The 15,851-nt window shown below is 38.1% G+C and overlaps 1 protein-coding gene across 10 annotated transcripts in view; it reads right to left on the minus strand.

Annotated features, from left to right (window-relative positions):
• ZNF385B (zinc finger protein 385B) overlaps nucleotides 1–15,851 on the minus strand; it is a 361,157-nt gene that overhangs the window by 275,250 nt on the left and 70,056 nt on the right. For 6 of the 10 annotated variants that reach the window (XM_079132975.1, XM_079132974.1, XM_079132966.1 and 3 more), the window contains 2 exons: nucleotides 1,709–1,860; nucleotides 759–1,076 (listed from right to left, as the gene is read on the minus strand). The exons of 1 other annotated variant lie outside the window; for it this stretch is intronic. In XM_079132975.1, coding sequence (XP_078989101.1) covers nucleotides 759–1,074 — 316 coding nt within the window. In that variant the 5' untranslated portion in view covers nucleotides 1,075–1,076; nucleotides 1,709–1,860. Of the gene's footprint in view, nucleotides 1–758; nucleotides 1,077–1,708; nucleotides 1,861–3,906; nucleotides 4,768–15,851 lie in introns of those variants that run through there. 3 more of the 10 variants (XM_079132971.1, XM_079132976.1, XM_079132969.1) reach the window with 3 other exon arrangements.

Here is a 15,851-nt window from a genome sequence, read left to right on the forward strand (position 1 = left end):
AATCTTCACCATGGGTAACTAAATTTCCCAGTTCTCATGAATTCCATCATAGTGAAGCCACCCGGTGACCCGCAATGAAGAACAAGAGCTACCCAAGGATAAGATAAAGGATTGGAAAGCTTGTTTGAAGTTCAGGGCAGATGCAAGAATGTAAAGTAGCAAAGCCTCTGCCTCTGCCCAACTAACAAGAGAAGGTGGCAGGAAAGTGAAAATGAGGGCAGAGCTGGGTAGGCCCCGTGGGCCTGGCAGTGCCCGTTCCTACTGTCAGAATGGCACTGGCACACGGCTGGTGATGCTCTAAAACAATATGACAAGTCTAATGTGCAAGATTAATGCTCCTTTCCTGCATCGTGGGATGTTATAAATAAAGCTGTAGCTTTTAATATGCTATCAAGTACTACACTACCCAATAGAAAGCAGATAAAGACAACCCAGGAAAGTCTAATTTCGCATAGAAGGGGAAAATTGATATCACTGATCCATTTTAAACACATTTCAAAATATATTAAGGAAATGTTCACACACTATGAGGCTACAGGAAATCTGAAGTCCAATATAGAAACTCTGTGTGGGGTGGAGAGAGAAAGAGAGAGAGAGATGCTGAGAAGGGACAAACTGCTCCTGGATTTTGCCTGTGGAGAAAAGGGTGTACATGTGGCAGTAGTTTCAACTGAAATTACTTACTCTACACCCTTCATTTTCTATAACAAAACCATTTGTCCCAGAAGTAAAGGGAGCCCTGAGGCCCTTCTTCCTACCTGTGCTGGTGTTGGTGCCGGGGCTGGCCAGCAGTGGCCCCGAGCCCTGGGCTGGGAGCGGGGGCTGCCCATCGCTCAGTTGCTTCACTCGTTTGCGATGGGATTTGCCATTATAATGGACCTGGGCCTGGGCTGCAGAGTTCAGCTGGATGTTGCACACCTCGCAGAAGGAGAACAGAATTTTCTTTTTCTCTTTACTTAATTGGTCCTCAGGCCTGTCAGTCTTAATCCCCCTTTCTTCAAAGCCCCGTAGAAAAGCTGCCATATTCATAATTCCATCTTCAAGTTGGTTGTCAAGGCTTAAGGAGTACTTCATACCTGGAAAATAAAACAGTACTAATGCCTGTGAATTCACAGGTAGCTTCTCATTTTCTGGCAAGACTACATTTTTAATAGTATATGGGTTAAGTTAAAAGTTCACTATTCAGTGGTCACTCCTAGAAAGAACTTGAGCACATTGAGTCATGAACATGAGTCCCCTTGTTTGTTTGGAGCACTTTACACCCCATCCCTGTTCTTTCTCCCATCAACTCCTTCTCTCTTTGCCTATCAGATCTTAGCTAGCACATCGCCTCTCCATGCAGCCTGACCTGGCCCTGGAGGCAAGATAGGGCCTAGTTATATCCTCATAGAGCTATGTGACCTTCCATGATAGCACCTATCTTGGTATGCATCTCATATGCACCTGTGCAGTTACGTAAGTGTCTCCTGCTGGAGTATGAGCTCTGTGAAGGCAGCCTACAACTGCACCTTTTATATAATGGGCATTTGAATGTTTGTTGAACAAAGGAAAGAATAGATGTTATGAACCCAGAAATTACAAAAAAAAGAAAGCATATGCATAGACACAAATGTACATATAATTCATACATGCCTGCCTGCCCACATGCAAACAGACCCATGGCCTAACTGGGGGTAACAAAGACCAAAGCAGCACGTCTACTACTTACATTGGATTGTGTTCTAAAAGCCTCTTTATAAGCCAGTTGGTGGAAATTTGTACATATTTTCTTATAGTTTTAGAAAAACAGATTGCTTTTAGGTTTCCAGATCAGCCCATAAATATCAATTTAATCTCTGATAAACTTGAAATGCAGACCATCTGAAATACAAAATAATAGAAATGCAATATTATAGCAAACTGGTACCTGAAAAAGTAAAATAGTAAGATGTAATTTTATTTTTAAGTGCTATTTTTCTCTTTACTTAGATATGTTCATAGTGATGGAAGATTTCAAAAGGGAGTTTAAGTGCCTTGAGACCCTTGGGTGATAAAGATTGCCTTAGTTTTTTATTTGGTTCAGTTCTACTTTAAAACAGATTATTTCTGATTTTAGTTAATACCAGGGTGACTATCATTATCATATTATCAGTGTGTTTATGACCAAGTTTTTGGTTCTGAATTTGAACAAAGACAGATACAGTCTCCAAGAAGACAGGGGTGTGTCACAGGGCAAGGATATGAAGAATGGGCTAATGGGTCAGTTCTTCACCAGGAAGCATGAAGATACATGAGGATATCCCCATTTTTACAACTAGACACTCAACTGTGAATCACTAATTTAATCTGCAAAATATATTTGTCCCACATAATATTCTACCTTGCCATCATTTTAAAGGCACAAAACTTTCCAAATAAATCTGTTTTTTTCAGCTCTCTACAAAGGCAGTTTTCTTCCTTAACATCTACTTGCGCTATGCATAAGTCAGGTTTATGCCATTCCTATAACTAAGCTGGAGAAAATAATCCAGTTATTATTAAAATGTGATTTCAAAATGCACATATATAAATATTTTTATTTTTATTCCTTAAATTCAAAATCTCATAAAACTTCAGGAAATACCAATGCCATATAAAAGTTATGCTCAAACATAATATTACTATAGCTGCTCAGAAAATGTTAAAATGTATTATAAGATTTAAATGAACTGATAAACATAATTTTTTAATGAGCTCATCACTATTATTATGCCCTGTCTAGAAAATGAATCCACTATAAAACAAGGAAAACCAGCAACTTATAACCTTGCAAACTAGGTCACATCCCATCTTTACTGAATCATTGAAACCTAAGTGTTACATTTTGACTCAAGCAACCAAGATCCTTGACTCAGCTGAGGGCTGCTGACACTTTCATCTGAAAATTGACCCTCTCTGGAGGCACCTGGCCTTGCCCATGTTGTGAATCGACATACAGTATTTCACAGAGACAGAATCCACTTCATAATGTTCCACTTTTAATTTGAAAACTAAAAAAAAATGACTCCTTTGTATTATCTTACAAGACAAAACCAGCTTACCTTTGCTTTTCAGGTTGCTATTTTTTGTAGAAATAATTTATACTTTTTTATTTAAATATACATATTTTTAGAAACTCTAAGAAACTTCTTTTAATTTTTTTTCATTTTTACAGACTGCATTTTGATTCATTGTACACAAATGGGATACATCTTTTCGTTTCTATGGTTGTACATGATGTAGATTCACACCATTAGTAAGAAACCTTTTTTTTTTAATTAATATTTTTAGTTGTGAATGAACCTTATTTTATTTATTTATTTATATGTGATGCTGAGGATCAAACCCAGTGCTTTACACATGCTAGGCAAGTGCTCTACCACTGAGCCACAACCCCAGCCCGAGAAACTTTAAAAAATGAAATGAGTGACTATTCTAGAATTCTCCTGTAACCTCTTCAGAATGTCAGCACTTTTCATCATCTTTCATCCCTATTTTACCTTCTCCCAGAGTTACCCTCATAATGATCCCCAAGCCCTTCAACACCATGTTCATGGCCACTCTGGGGGTGGGCGTGTCACATAACATCTTGGGTGGGCTATGCCCATCAAGTCTCCACTTACTTGTCCTAGTTCTGGCTTTACCACACTTTCTCTCCCCTCTTATGGGAAAAATAAGGCCAGCTCCCATTAACAGCCACTTGCAAACAGAGTATATTTAGTTCCAGAGGTCTTGAGAAAAAGACCTAGAAGTGCGGAGAGGCAAGATATCAGTGTCTCAACATCCACTTTTGGCCTGAGATGATATAATTTCTATGTGTAGATGCGATAACATTTATAATGTCAACTTTCTGGCTAAGAGGAAGGTAACAGTGAGTTAAGTGGAATAAGAGAGAAAAATATCACCTACTATTTTAAAGTTCTTTATCAGACTATCTTAAATTACATGTTTCACTTGTCTGGTGCAGATGGACCTTCAGGGGTGCCTGATTTTAAACAGAGCCTTAGGCTGCATTCTGCTTTGGATTGTCCAGAAGGCTTCTCCGAGGGTAAGAAAAAGCAGCACAAGTGAACCAAGTACTCTATGTGTGCTCTTTTTTGTATTATTTCAGAAGATGAGATGGCAGCATCTAAGCATCCATGAGATAGTAAGATATTTTGGTGCAAATGAAGAACTTAGGTCTTTGAGTTGCTGCCTTTTGGAAAAAGAACGGTTGGCTCCAAACTGGAAGATCAGTGCTATGTGAAAGAATCATTTTAGGAGGCAATTCATCAGGAAACTTTCTCTAGACAAGGCTTCACCTGCAAAGTTATCCAGTTGCTTTTTTAAAACTTGAAAATAAAAGGAAATTGATTCTGAGGTAAAGACATCTCTGTTACACATGTAGACAAATACATTCTTGGAGTGACCACATCTGGTGGAGAACATGGAAAGAGACTGCCTCACTTCTACGTAAGTGTGAAAATGTTCTGCCAGGATTTATGATCTCATTCCCCAAATCAAGTCAATCAGTTTCATCCACTTCCCATTCAATCCTTAACCCTCGTCTATGTGGCCTGCAACTTCCTTCCTAGTGTAGCGCTTCTCTTTGACAATTCACCATAAACCCTTCCTCATCTCCAAATCCCAGACAACCCCTCTCCTCACTCTTTTTTAGAAATCCTCAAGATGCCCGCTTGCCAGGGTCTCTTCCTACCCCTGCTCTCATGAAGCATTTAATTCATAGAGCCAGCATGGCACACAACGCTTGTATTATTGTTTTAATTATTTGTATAACCTTAATATATTTGAATAGTTTTACATATTTTTCACTCATTTCAGTAAGTGCTTAAGACCATGCAGGCAAGGAGATAGATGCTGAAAACAACAGTGAACAGGGTGGGTGGGATACCAGCCTGAGGGGCCCTTAAGATCCCATGAGAAATATAGAGCAGCAAACAGGAATTACAACAGAGTGCAATAAGCACTTGGAAAGTCTGTATTTTTCTCCCTTGCCAGATGTCAAGCTCCTTGAGACTAAGTACCATGCTTTATTCATCCTAGTATCATCAGCATCTAGGATTGTGTTTAGTACAAAAAAAAAGACACAATAAATATCCACTGAATAAATGAATACTTCTGTTTTTGAGTGCATATATTTTTGTGTGTGTGTGTGTGTGTGTGTGTGTGTGTGTGTGTGTAGCACGGGTTGTGAACACAGTAACCAAATCAATGTTTTAATAAACAAAGTTTCAACTTCAAATTCTGTCAAGGTAGGTCACACACTAACGAGGGCACGCCTGTACCCACATCCACGTGGCATCAGCTCTTTGGTGTGATTGACTCTCATGAAGAACAGAGTGCTGGATGTTCTGGGAAGGTCTGGACAAAAATTCATGACAATGGAAACAGTTAAGTGGAGAACATTTGGGACTCTGATGTCCATTCTTGCCCATCTTACTATGTCACTCATACCTCGCACTGAGAGACTGCTAAACTTTGACTTCAGTGGACACTAAGAGTTGAGTCGCTGGGTATGAAACTTCAACAAACAACTCCCTTCCCTAAAGATTTGGGAAAACTTCCCTGAGTTTTGAAGAAAATCAAGAGGGTAGTAGAGCATGTCAATTTTGCCATGTTTCCCTATTTATATCACAATAGGATCTAGATGCAAGAGGCTATATTTGATTCAGTTTAGCTAGCAGTCATTTATTTAAAAAAAAAAAACTACAAAATAATGCACTATCCTTGCCGTATGGTGGCTAAAAAAACATATAAAATAAAGAACTTAAAAGAAGAAAGAGCTTATAATAAAACAGAAGAGGCAATCAATCATTCTGCGGCTCATTGTTCAGGAGAGTGACTATGGAGAATCCCTTGCATAAGAGTCCCTGGAGAACTATGGCATACTCATACCGTATTTTAGCTTTATTATATTGGATTGAAATTATTGCTTAGTGTTTATTTCACCAGACTGTTCATCCATCTCATTTTTTCCCAATCACCTAGTGGTACTTTGCTGAGTGCTACTGAAATAGATTGCAATGAAGTGCTCTGGCCTAGTTTGAATAACAAGAGATTTTTGACACTATTGGCCAGACAAAACTGACATTCTAATGTTTTTAGGAGTTCACTTCCCTTGAAGAAGACTCAGCTTTAGGGGCACACGGCTCCTCTGTTTTGGGGAAAACATCTTAAAGGATCTTCTGATTTTGAGAAGGAAAAGCAAGGGCTGTGTTCTGCATGGAGACCTGGAGTGAACACAGCTCCAAGGATCTCAATCTGCTTTCATAATCATATAAAAAAATATCCTCTCCATGGCACAGTTGCATCTCTGCAAATTATCTTTTCTTTCCAAAAATATTTCTTTCCTGTAAGTGAATTTAAACTGTATTGCCCTGAAAGTTTTTGTTAGATCCTTAGAGAGAAATCTTTCCTTGTCCGAGTAGGTACTGCAGAATACTGGTAGAGACTGGAAGGCATAGGAAGGATGCAGACCATCTTACCTTAAAAAGAATGACCTGGAACTGCTGAAGCTCACCCTGGACTATACTATATAATGACTTACATTTGAGGTCATTCTGGATTGAACAAACTCAACTTTGTTAATGTACTTTTTATTCCTGAATTATCCTAAGGAATACAAGGAAAGGTCACACTTCTGTGGATGAGTATAGGAAAGAAGACAGATGGGGCAGGAAGTAGACTCTCAGAAGAGTAAGCCTCTGACTCTCTCTCAGTCTAGGGGAACAGGAGGCCTGTGCTCCAAATATGAGAGTCTGGTTCCAGGCATTCTTGGAGTGGGGAGATAAACAAACCCCTAAAACATGGAGCAGACCTGAGACTGGGCAGAGAAGTTCTCGTACAATGGGAAGTACCTGTGAAGGGTGCACTCTCAGGAACTCCTGTAACAATTGTGGTTCTTGCACAACCTTGTCCCCCTTTAAAACTTCTCTAAGACACTGAAGAAATCATGCAAACATCACAGTTGATCTTCCTATTACTGTTGGCCACTGTACAAGTTTCTGGGATGGCATCTGGGGTGAAGACCATATATGGGACAGTAGCACAAACGGGCTGAAGGAAGCCAGTAATCAACAAAAGAAAGAGGTGGTGGTCCAGGACCAGGCAGCAGCTTAAGATGTCACACAACAACTGTCTTGGCATATCTCAGGGATTTGAAAAATGCATACGATGGGCAAACTAATAAAATACTGGAATTCTTAAATCAAGCAGGGTAGAGATTTGAGTTATTTTGAATTAGGAAATACGGTAAACAGGCTAAACCATTTGAGTCACCTAGACTTACAAAAAACAAAATTGTTATTCTCATTATTATAGATTCAAAGCCAACCAGATGTGTAGCACTTAGAAGTTGTCCTAAAAGTCTTTTATAAAATAACTGCTATAATTAATTCAGCTGTAGTTCAGCTTTAGTGAAAAGCATCTTGTTAATTTGGCCTTGGCCTTCAGAAGGCCCAACAGCTGAATGTCTACGTAGATCGGTGTCTTTACTGGCACTCTTGATCTTTGAAGCCCTCTGAGTTCCCATTGCGTGCAAATAACATAACAATGTCAGTAATGAGAACATGTGATGTATCTTACTCTTAATGCCAGAATGTAAATTTCAACTATATATGTGCATTTTAGATAAAACTAGGATTGAACATATCCTTATATGCTTAATACATCAAGATTAGCAGACAGAAAAATGTGTTTCCTATTACAAGAATAAAATATTATAATAATTAATGTTAATTATGAAAGCTGTGAATTTTATGTAAAAAAATTACTAAAAAATTTTAAGCCATTAAACAGGGAAATAGATTGACAACTAAATTTAATAAATACTCACTTTGAGATACAAATATTTATAAACAGTTAAATACAATTAGGATATAAATTAGATTACACCATAATTACAATCTTTGGAGAACTGTGTGATGTACAAGTTTCATAATATTAAACAAATAATCTTCAAGCACTATATTTAATTTTTATTTCTTTAATTTCATTATGGTATGAGCCTTTCTAGAAAAAAAAAAAATTTCTACTTGGGAATTCTTCTCAACTTTTGAGAATGAATCAAAAGCAAAAGACCAGTTTTGCCACCACAAAATTATTACCCCAAGGGGATAATTAAATAACACAAAACCTCATGATGTAATTTTCTATTTCCATATATCAATAGTTATTTTAATGATAGAATTAGACTTTATTCTTGTCCAAATATTGATCTTAACGCAGCTTTTAGTATTTACCTAAAATGTGTGTATGGTATACCTCCAGCTTTAGCAAAGAGAAATGCTGATTGGTTGGGCTACATGGTCTTCTTTATAATGAAGCCATCTGGATTCCACTTGCCCTCTGTCCTGCCCGACAAAGCTGTGCAGCTGAGACAGCAGCAAAGCACGGGAGAGTAAGCTTTAAAACGTCACCAAGTGTGAAGACCTGGGCAAGGACTGACGTTGCAGCCCTGATCCTGCCACTGCCATTGCCAAAGCAGGCAGGCCATCATGAACATTTTCCTAAGAAAGCACTGGCACCATGCCAGAAAGTAAACAGCTAAGTCTGTTTATTGTATTTTTTGCAAGGCTGGGAATCAAACCAAGGGCCTATGCAGGCTAGGCAAGTGCTCTGCCACTGAGCTACACCCCAGCCCCAACAGCTAAGTCAATATTCATCCTAAAAATGACAACTTTACAGAAATAATTTAGCCAAGTTAGGGTCTCACTGTTGGTATACAGGGACTCCAGGAAGGGAAGACATGGGCAGGACTACGGAATATCAGTTAACTTTTAAGGCATTGGTAGTCATTTGTCACCAACACCTTCAGTTGGAAAAGAATCAAGGACCACCTAAAACCACCACATTCTTCTAAAACCTGGAGATGGTGGTATAACAAGTTTTATTTTGCTCTGCTTTGTTTTGTTTTCTCATTTTCTGACCATTTAAAATATTATTAGGAAAGATTTTTCTTATATTTGTATCTTTATGCATATCTAAGGTTATCCCCTTAAGATAATTTTTAAAGTAAAATTTGTGGATCTACTTTTAATACATATGGCCAATTTGACCTCTAGATAAGCTGTACAGATTTATACTTCTATCAGCAGTGTATGTGAATGTTTATTTCCTACTCTGGCAACACTGGGGAAGCTGTTTAAAGAACTCAGTCAATCTGACAAGCACAGCATGTTTTTAAATGTACTTTTTTGCCAGCATAATTGGGCAGTTTTTCATATGCACACTGACCATGTATCATAGTGAATTTTCTGTCCATGACCTTTGCTTTTTTTTTTTCTTCTTCTTCTTCTAATTGAAACTTGTCTCCCTAACAGATTTTAAGGGATATTTTCTGTATATTAAACACATTAGTTCTGTCTCTCATCTGTTACAGATATTTCCCAATTTAGTTCATCTTTTCATTTTGTTCATAATGATTTTTCGACGAACATTTTATTTTATTTATTTTTTTGTGTGGTGCTGAGGATTGAACCCAGGGCCTCATGCATTCCAGGTAAACATTCTACAACCACATCACATTCCCAGACCATACATTTTATTTTTAATATATTCAAATCTATCCACCTTTTCATTTCTTACCTCTGCCTTTAGCTTAAAAAAGAAAAACCCTTCCCTTCCCACTTTGCAGAAATTCTTAATTTTTAAATATGATTTTGTAATTGACATTATAATTGTAAACATGATACATAGCAGAAAAGACACAGAGGTATAGAAACCTAAAACTCAACACAATATCTCTTAATGTGCTAAGGATATATGGGACAACGGTGTAAAAGGTTATAACTACAGGGTAGGTACCTGGTGAGATAATCAGGAGGGTGTGAGACAAGAGCAAAAATTCTTATTAGATAGCAGTATAATATTCCTTCTTGAAGACTGTGGTTATGCACTGTCCTCCTCTCCAACCTGCTGAAAGGGACTGCACTGTGTCTGAGTGACCATTCCATGTACTCTTGTCAGAGGCAGGAGGAAGGCACTGCCCAGCTTCTCTCCTAGAGCTCTGATTCCAGAGTTGCTGAACACACATCTAGTAAATAACATCTGTATGGCTTTTCCAAAAAATGTCTCTTGTTGCTTCACCCACAAAATCTGGATAGTAGAGGTTTGTCTATTTTGCTGTTCTGAAAGTCAGAAGGTGAATTTCTATGAAACTCTGAACTACTGTCAGATAAAGGAATGGCTCCATAATTAATTCACTGAAACAAATCTTAGGTATCATCTGTTATGTGTTCTTTCAAAAGTCATAGAAGTTGCATTAATTGTGCAGTAGATGCAAAGTTTTAACATTTGAACATCTGTGGGTATTCAAATATAGAGAGTATAAGTTTTCTTCTATGCTTTTTCAGGTTAGAGAGTGAAACTTTTAACTAAATATGATTTTCATTTTCTTCCTCTGTTATAATCTTTTAAAATCTGACCTGGAAGAATTGAAAATGCAATGCTTCAAGTGAAAAGACACACACACGCACACACACACACACACACAGGTAATAGTTAATATGGAGGCATCCGTGAGTTTAAAACCAGTACCTCCTGTGAGAAATTTCATCTGGAATTTTGGCAAGTTCTTATCTTCCCCTTGTAGTTACCCTATTATAAGCTACTTCCACTAATAGGGAACAAAGATAGATTTAGACAAGGGACTGTGTTCTCCTGGGTCAAAACACACAGCAAGTGTAACATGCTCAAGTAACATGAGAAGAAAATAGCCATTTTTAAAACTCTCTTGAGAATTTAGGACAGCAGGTCAAGATTCAAAGCTGGCAGCTTTGGTGTGTCTGATGTGGCCACCAGGAAATGACCCGTAAGACTTGTTGGAGGAAATTAATCCCAAAGGCAGTACAGTTAGAAGATGATCCAGTGACTGAGATGAAGGTCAGGTATGTAAAAGACAGTGATGGGAACAGGCCAGAACAACTCAAATATCAGAGCAAGTAAGACTGTCAGACATCTGATTAGGAGAATCAAAATCAAAAGCTGGCCAGAAGAGCAAAGAAAAAAAATGCCTTGTTGAAAATCAGGGTCCTAATGGTCCTGAGGCAACACCAACTGTTCAAATTGCACAAAAGAGGATGCCACTGTGACCTGCTCAGTGTCATCTTAGCACTGCCAGCTGCAATCCATTTGAAACAAAGAAGGCAGGTAAAGAGGACCCAAAAGGGGGATGTATGGGATAAGAGTCTGATGACAAGTTGATTCTGCTTGAACTTTTAATTTCTTGCCACTCCTGACCACCTGTTCTTTCCATATTGATTTTCTTTTAAATGGCCTTTTGCCCTTTAAAAATCGATCTGAAAAAAATGTTTCTTTGCCATTGCTCGATGACATTTAAAATCTTTACATTCCCACTCTCCCCATGAAAGGGATACTTGACTTTGACTTAAGTCTGTTGTAGGAAAAAATTGGGAAAATAGTGAAAAACAAATTTATTTGTTGCCTAAGTATAATTGCCAAATTTACTCTATAAAATGCTCATGAAGTATATCCCCTAATTATTTTTAGATAGGTTCTTAATCTCCAAGTTAGAAGTTGTTAAAAATCACTCTAATTTATACTCAGAAAAAAAAAAACAACTTAAAGAACAGCTTGCATACAATTTGTTCAGCCACTCTAATAAATCCTAATATCTACTGGTGACTGCATCAGTCTGTAGACCACTTTCAAAATTTTCAATTTATAAATGTGTATGAGATTCTTTCAGTTTATAGGCAGCAGGCATCAACCATCCTACGCACCTAGGATTGTAGAGAAGGCGATGACGAGATGCGGCGATGCCTGGGCTAGACTGGATTTGCTAGTTTGAATTCCTGAGACGCCACATTCACATCAACAAGTGAAGTTCATGTGGTATTGTACCACAAAGAAAAACTGAGAGAGGACTGGAGAGAATTTTGAAATGAAGCATCCAATAACCCCCAGGAACGTCTGTCTGCTGGAAGTGTACTGAAGCAAACATTAAGCTCTTTTCTTCTTTCTCTTTCCCCTCAATGACCCAGATGAAGAATGCAAAAGATACTAAGGCACTTAACACAGTATGTTGGAATGATTTTAAAAGCACTTGTGTGTAACACATGAAAATGCTTGCCCATTTGGGGATGAAAGAGGGAATGAGAATATCAGGAAACAAAAGTAAGGAGCCCCTCGTGAACCAGCTATGAGTACGAGTGCACCACGACGGCAGGAGCATGACTAACTCCATCTCTACGTCTGAAGTGAGAAACGAGACCATTCTGGGGTGATGAATAGCACAGTGTTGTCCATAAAAACAAATCCCCAAAAGTAAGATTCTCAAGTAGCATCAAAGTAAGAGCAAAAAAACAAATTCCCTGTAGGACTGCTGCCTGGATCTAAGCACCTCCCAATCTTCTCTGGACTGGACAAAACGGAAAAGAGGCAATGTTTGCTTCTGGAGAATTCTTCCTTTTGCTTTTTCTTTCCTTTCTGAGGGGCTCTTGTGCTTTACTGTGTGTCTCCACTCAAGCCTATTCTTGAATTCATTCATATTAAGTTGTAATTGATTGACACAGGTATATGTGTCAGGGAGAAGTACACTTCCAACGTAGCTATGTTTAATGCAGGGGCACACGGAAAGCACATGGGGACCTTCAGCCACTATCCATATGCCCAAGTCCTGCCCCTGCAGACTCTGATTCAGTGAGTTTGCATTATGTAATTGATGGAATGGGGAAGGAAGAAATAAGGTATTTCTTGGAATGCTAATGAATATATGTGTTTGGATAATCCAGGAGTGTCTCCCCACTTCCCAGTGCCACCACATCAGAGCTAATGACTTCAAAGTCATTTGCCTACAAGGAACAGGAGACAGGGCCACTTCTTGTGCTTCTTATCCTCCACAACCTAAAAAAAAAAAAAAAAAAAAAAAATTCCATCAAGTGGAAGTGACAGCTCTGTCAGTCACTTGGTAGTTGAATGACCTTAAGAAGCCACTCATCTGTGTAGAGTTCAAATTCCTCTCTGTAAAGGAAGGAGAATGAACCGGATGACCTCTATATGATCTTCTCTGTTATAAAATGCCATAGGTTTATACAGACTTCTTTTGTTTGCTGTGTATCTACTTTGCTTATTGGGGGAAGTCACAGTGCCCCATGTCATTTATTGGTAGCATTGGTGCCTTGTGAAAACAATTGCTCTGGTCTTCTGATTATGGCTCAGCCTTCCCAGAGAACCCAATGAGTGCTGCTGTCAGTTCTGGGTTTGCACAGAGAATGTTCCCTCTCATCTCACTTGGTGATTGAGTGGGAGGCAGCAGGCAATATTTCAAAATGCAAACTGACATTTAATTATACAAAAATCTCCTTCCGTGATCACTTCTCTTGCCAGTCTGAGTCTGATCTACTTGAACATTTTTCCTTTTTTGTTGACTCCTATTTTTCCAAATCCCATTGAAAACAAAGGAAATGAGCCCCTAACACTAGATTTACAGTCCTGTTACTTCTTTTTCCACCTAATACAATCTTTAGGTGACACAGTCATTTGCAAAATCATGTTTCTTTCTGGGACATATCTGAATCCCTGACATCCATGCTGACATTCTCAAAATGTAGATATTTTTCAATACCTATGTCACAAAATAGAGTATTAGTACAAATGTTATCAAAAAGTCTAAGGGAAGATTCTGGCAAAAAATAAATGCATGGAAATGGCCTGTCCTGTTTTAGCTAACTAAATATTGAAATGATTCAGTAGGGAGATAAGCCAGGATCAGGACTACAGGAGACAAATAAGGTACTTGTGCTAGGTGTGAAAAATAAGGGGACGCCAAAACCCTCACCAGTCAAGATAAACAATATTTTAATGCAATCATTTAGCTCCATACCAGCATCAGGGCAAGACTTGTTAGAACTCAAGAACAAAATGGCAATGCCAATCCTATCTTTAGTTAAAACTTTGATATTTTGCTCATCATGGAATTTTTGCATTAATTTCTATTTTATAAAAATACTGAAATAAAATATTGTTTATCTTTATTCCTGAATGTCTGGTATATCCTTAAAGTTTGCACAAGACAAGCACCTTTACCTCATGTTCATTCTGGTGCTGGAATAACACTACATTGTTATAAATCACATCTGAACATTGCTACCTCTTGTTTTTAATTAAGAGAGACCCCTACAACAACTCCAATTACTTCTGTTGGGGTTATCATTTTGTGTGGGGGCCTTTCCTTTCAATTTATTCTACATAGTGACTAAAGCAGTGGGCAATTTTCTTTTTGCCTAAGAGAAAAATGAAACTGAAAGGTGAAAATAACTTGACAGAGGACATAATGTAGTCAGCACCTTGAGTTCTTGTACCTTGCGCACAATGTCTTGTTAAATGAGGTAAAAGAAAAGAAAAAAGAAAAGTGAGAGAAAGTAAGGAGGGGGAGAAAGATGGGAACAAATATGGATATCTCAGGGATTTTCAAACTCAGTTTGAATACTCACCTGGTAAATTTGCTTAAAATGGAGATTCTCAGGCAGGTCCTTGCACATTTAAATTGAATACCCAGGATCTTCATTTTAAGTGATTCTGAAGCAAGTGTTCTAGCAATTACCAGTTGAAAAGCACTGAGAAGCACTGATTCTGCTAGAAACTGGGCTATGCATGGGGGGTACATTTTCTCATCATTCCACTCAGTAACATTAAAGATGAAAATTAATGCCCTCTTCTTTATACATAAAGAGTATTATTCTGAGATGATAAGGAAATAGCAAACTCACATGTTGAGCAATTGGAAAAATCAGAATTCAATCCAGATCTGTCTAATGCCCAGTCTCAGGCTTTCCCCTCTGTCTTCCATACATGTATGGGGAAACAAAGGGATGCATCTGCTCAGGAGTGCTGCCACTCACCAGGGACACTAGATTGTATTAGACTGTATCAGGTAATCTGGCCATGGCAGGCAACTAGGGCTGAAGTCAGTGATGTCCCAAGGTAAAAAGAAACAGAAACAGAAACATTGGTGACAGGAAGAACAATTCGGGAGAAAGGAAGGGAGCAATGTTGTACTCCGTAGTTGAAAATTCAACACAAGAAGTGCAAACATTACATCAATGCTTGCTATTATGTGAGCAAATGACGTGTCTATAGATACGACAATAATTTAGTATGACAAGGGGAGAACAAAGTCTTGTATTGAGACTGTTTTCAAGTTTAAGCCTACACCTCTGGATTTACTTCCATCCCACCTTCCTATACTGACTCTAATGACTGCCTTCAGTCTTTGATCCTTAACTCAAGCTATTCTTACTGCGCCAGTCTTCTGTTTTCATAATTTTAAATAGAAATCTACCTGAAATCCATCTCCCTTAGGGTATTCACTCTGTTAACTCAACATCATCCTCTGTTTGACACCTTATCGGTACACCCCACAGCAGCTGCCTGTGTTTACACATTAACTATGTACCATTATTGCTCATGCACACATGCCTGTGTTGTTTGGTCTATTATGAAACTAGACCATGGATAAATTTGTAAACAGATTTTCAGTTTCTGGAGATGATTGAATATTCTAAAACTGAACTACAGACATTCTATAATCCAATAAAATGCCACATGCCATGAAAAGGTTCAGTGAACACTTATTGCTGAGAATGAAAATAAAATAGCTACAATTTTTTAGGTCAATAACTCTGAAGTGCTATCACTCACCTGCCAGTTAAACAAGGCTTTCTCCCCAAAAGAATATATTCTTTGATTTCTAATATTTAACAACCATTTGGTTCTTGCTATTTCTCTAGATCTGGTCGGGAATAAGTTTAGAGGAGAAAAGCATGCAATAAGGTCTCAAGAAACAAAATTTTATTGGGGAAATAAAAACCAACATACATACATTTGTCCATAAT

This window comes from Sciurus vulgaris (assembly GCF_902686455.1).
Source record: "Sciurus vulgaris genome assembly, chromosome: 3".
NCBI classification, from domain to species: Eukaryota; Metazoa; Chordata; class Mammalia; order Rodentia; family Sciuridae; genus Sciurus; species Sciurus vulgaris.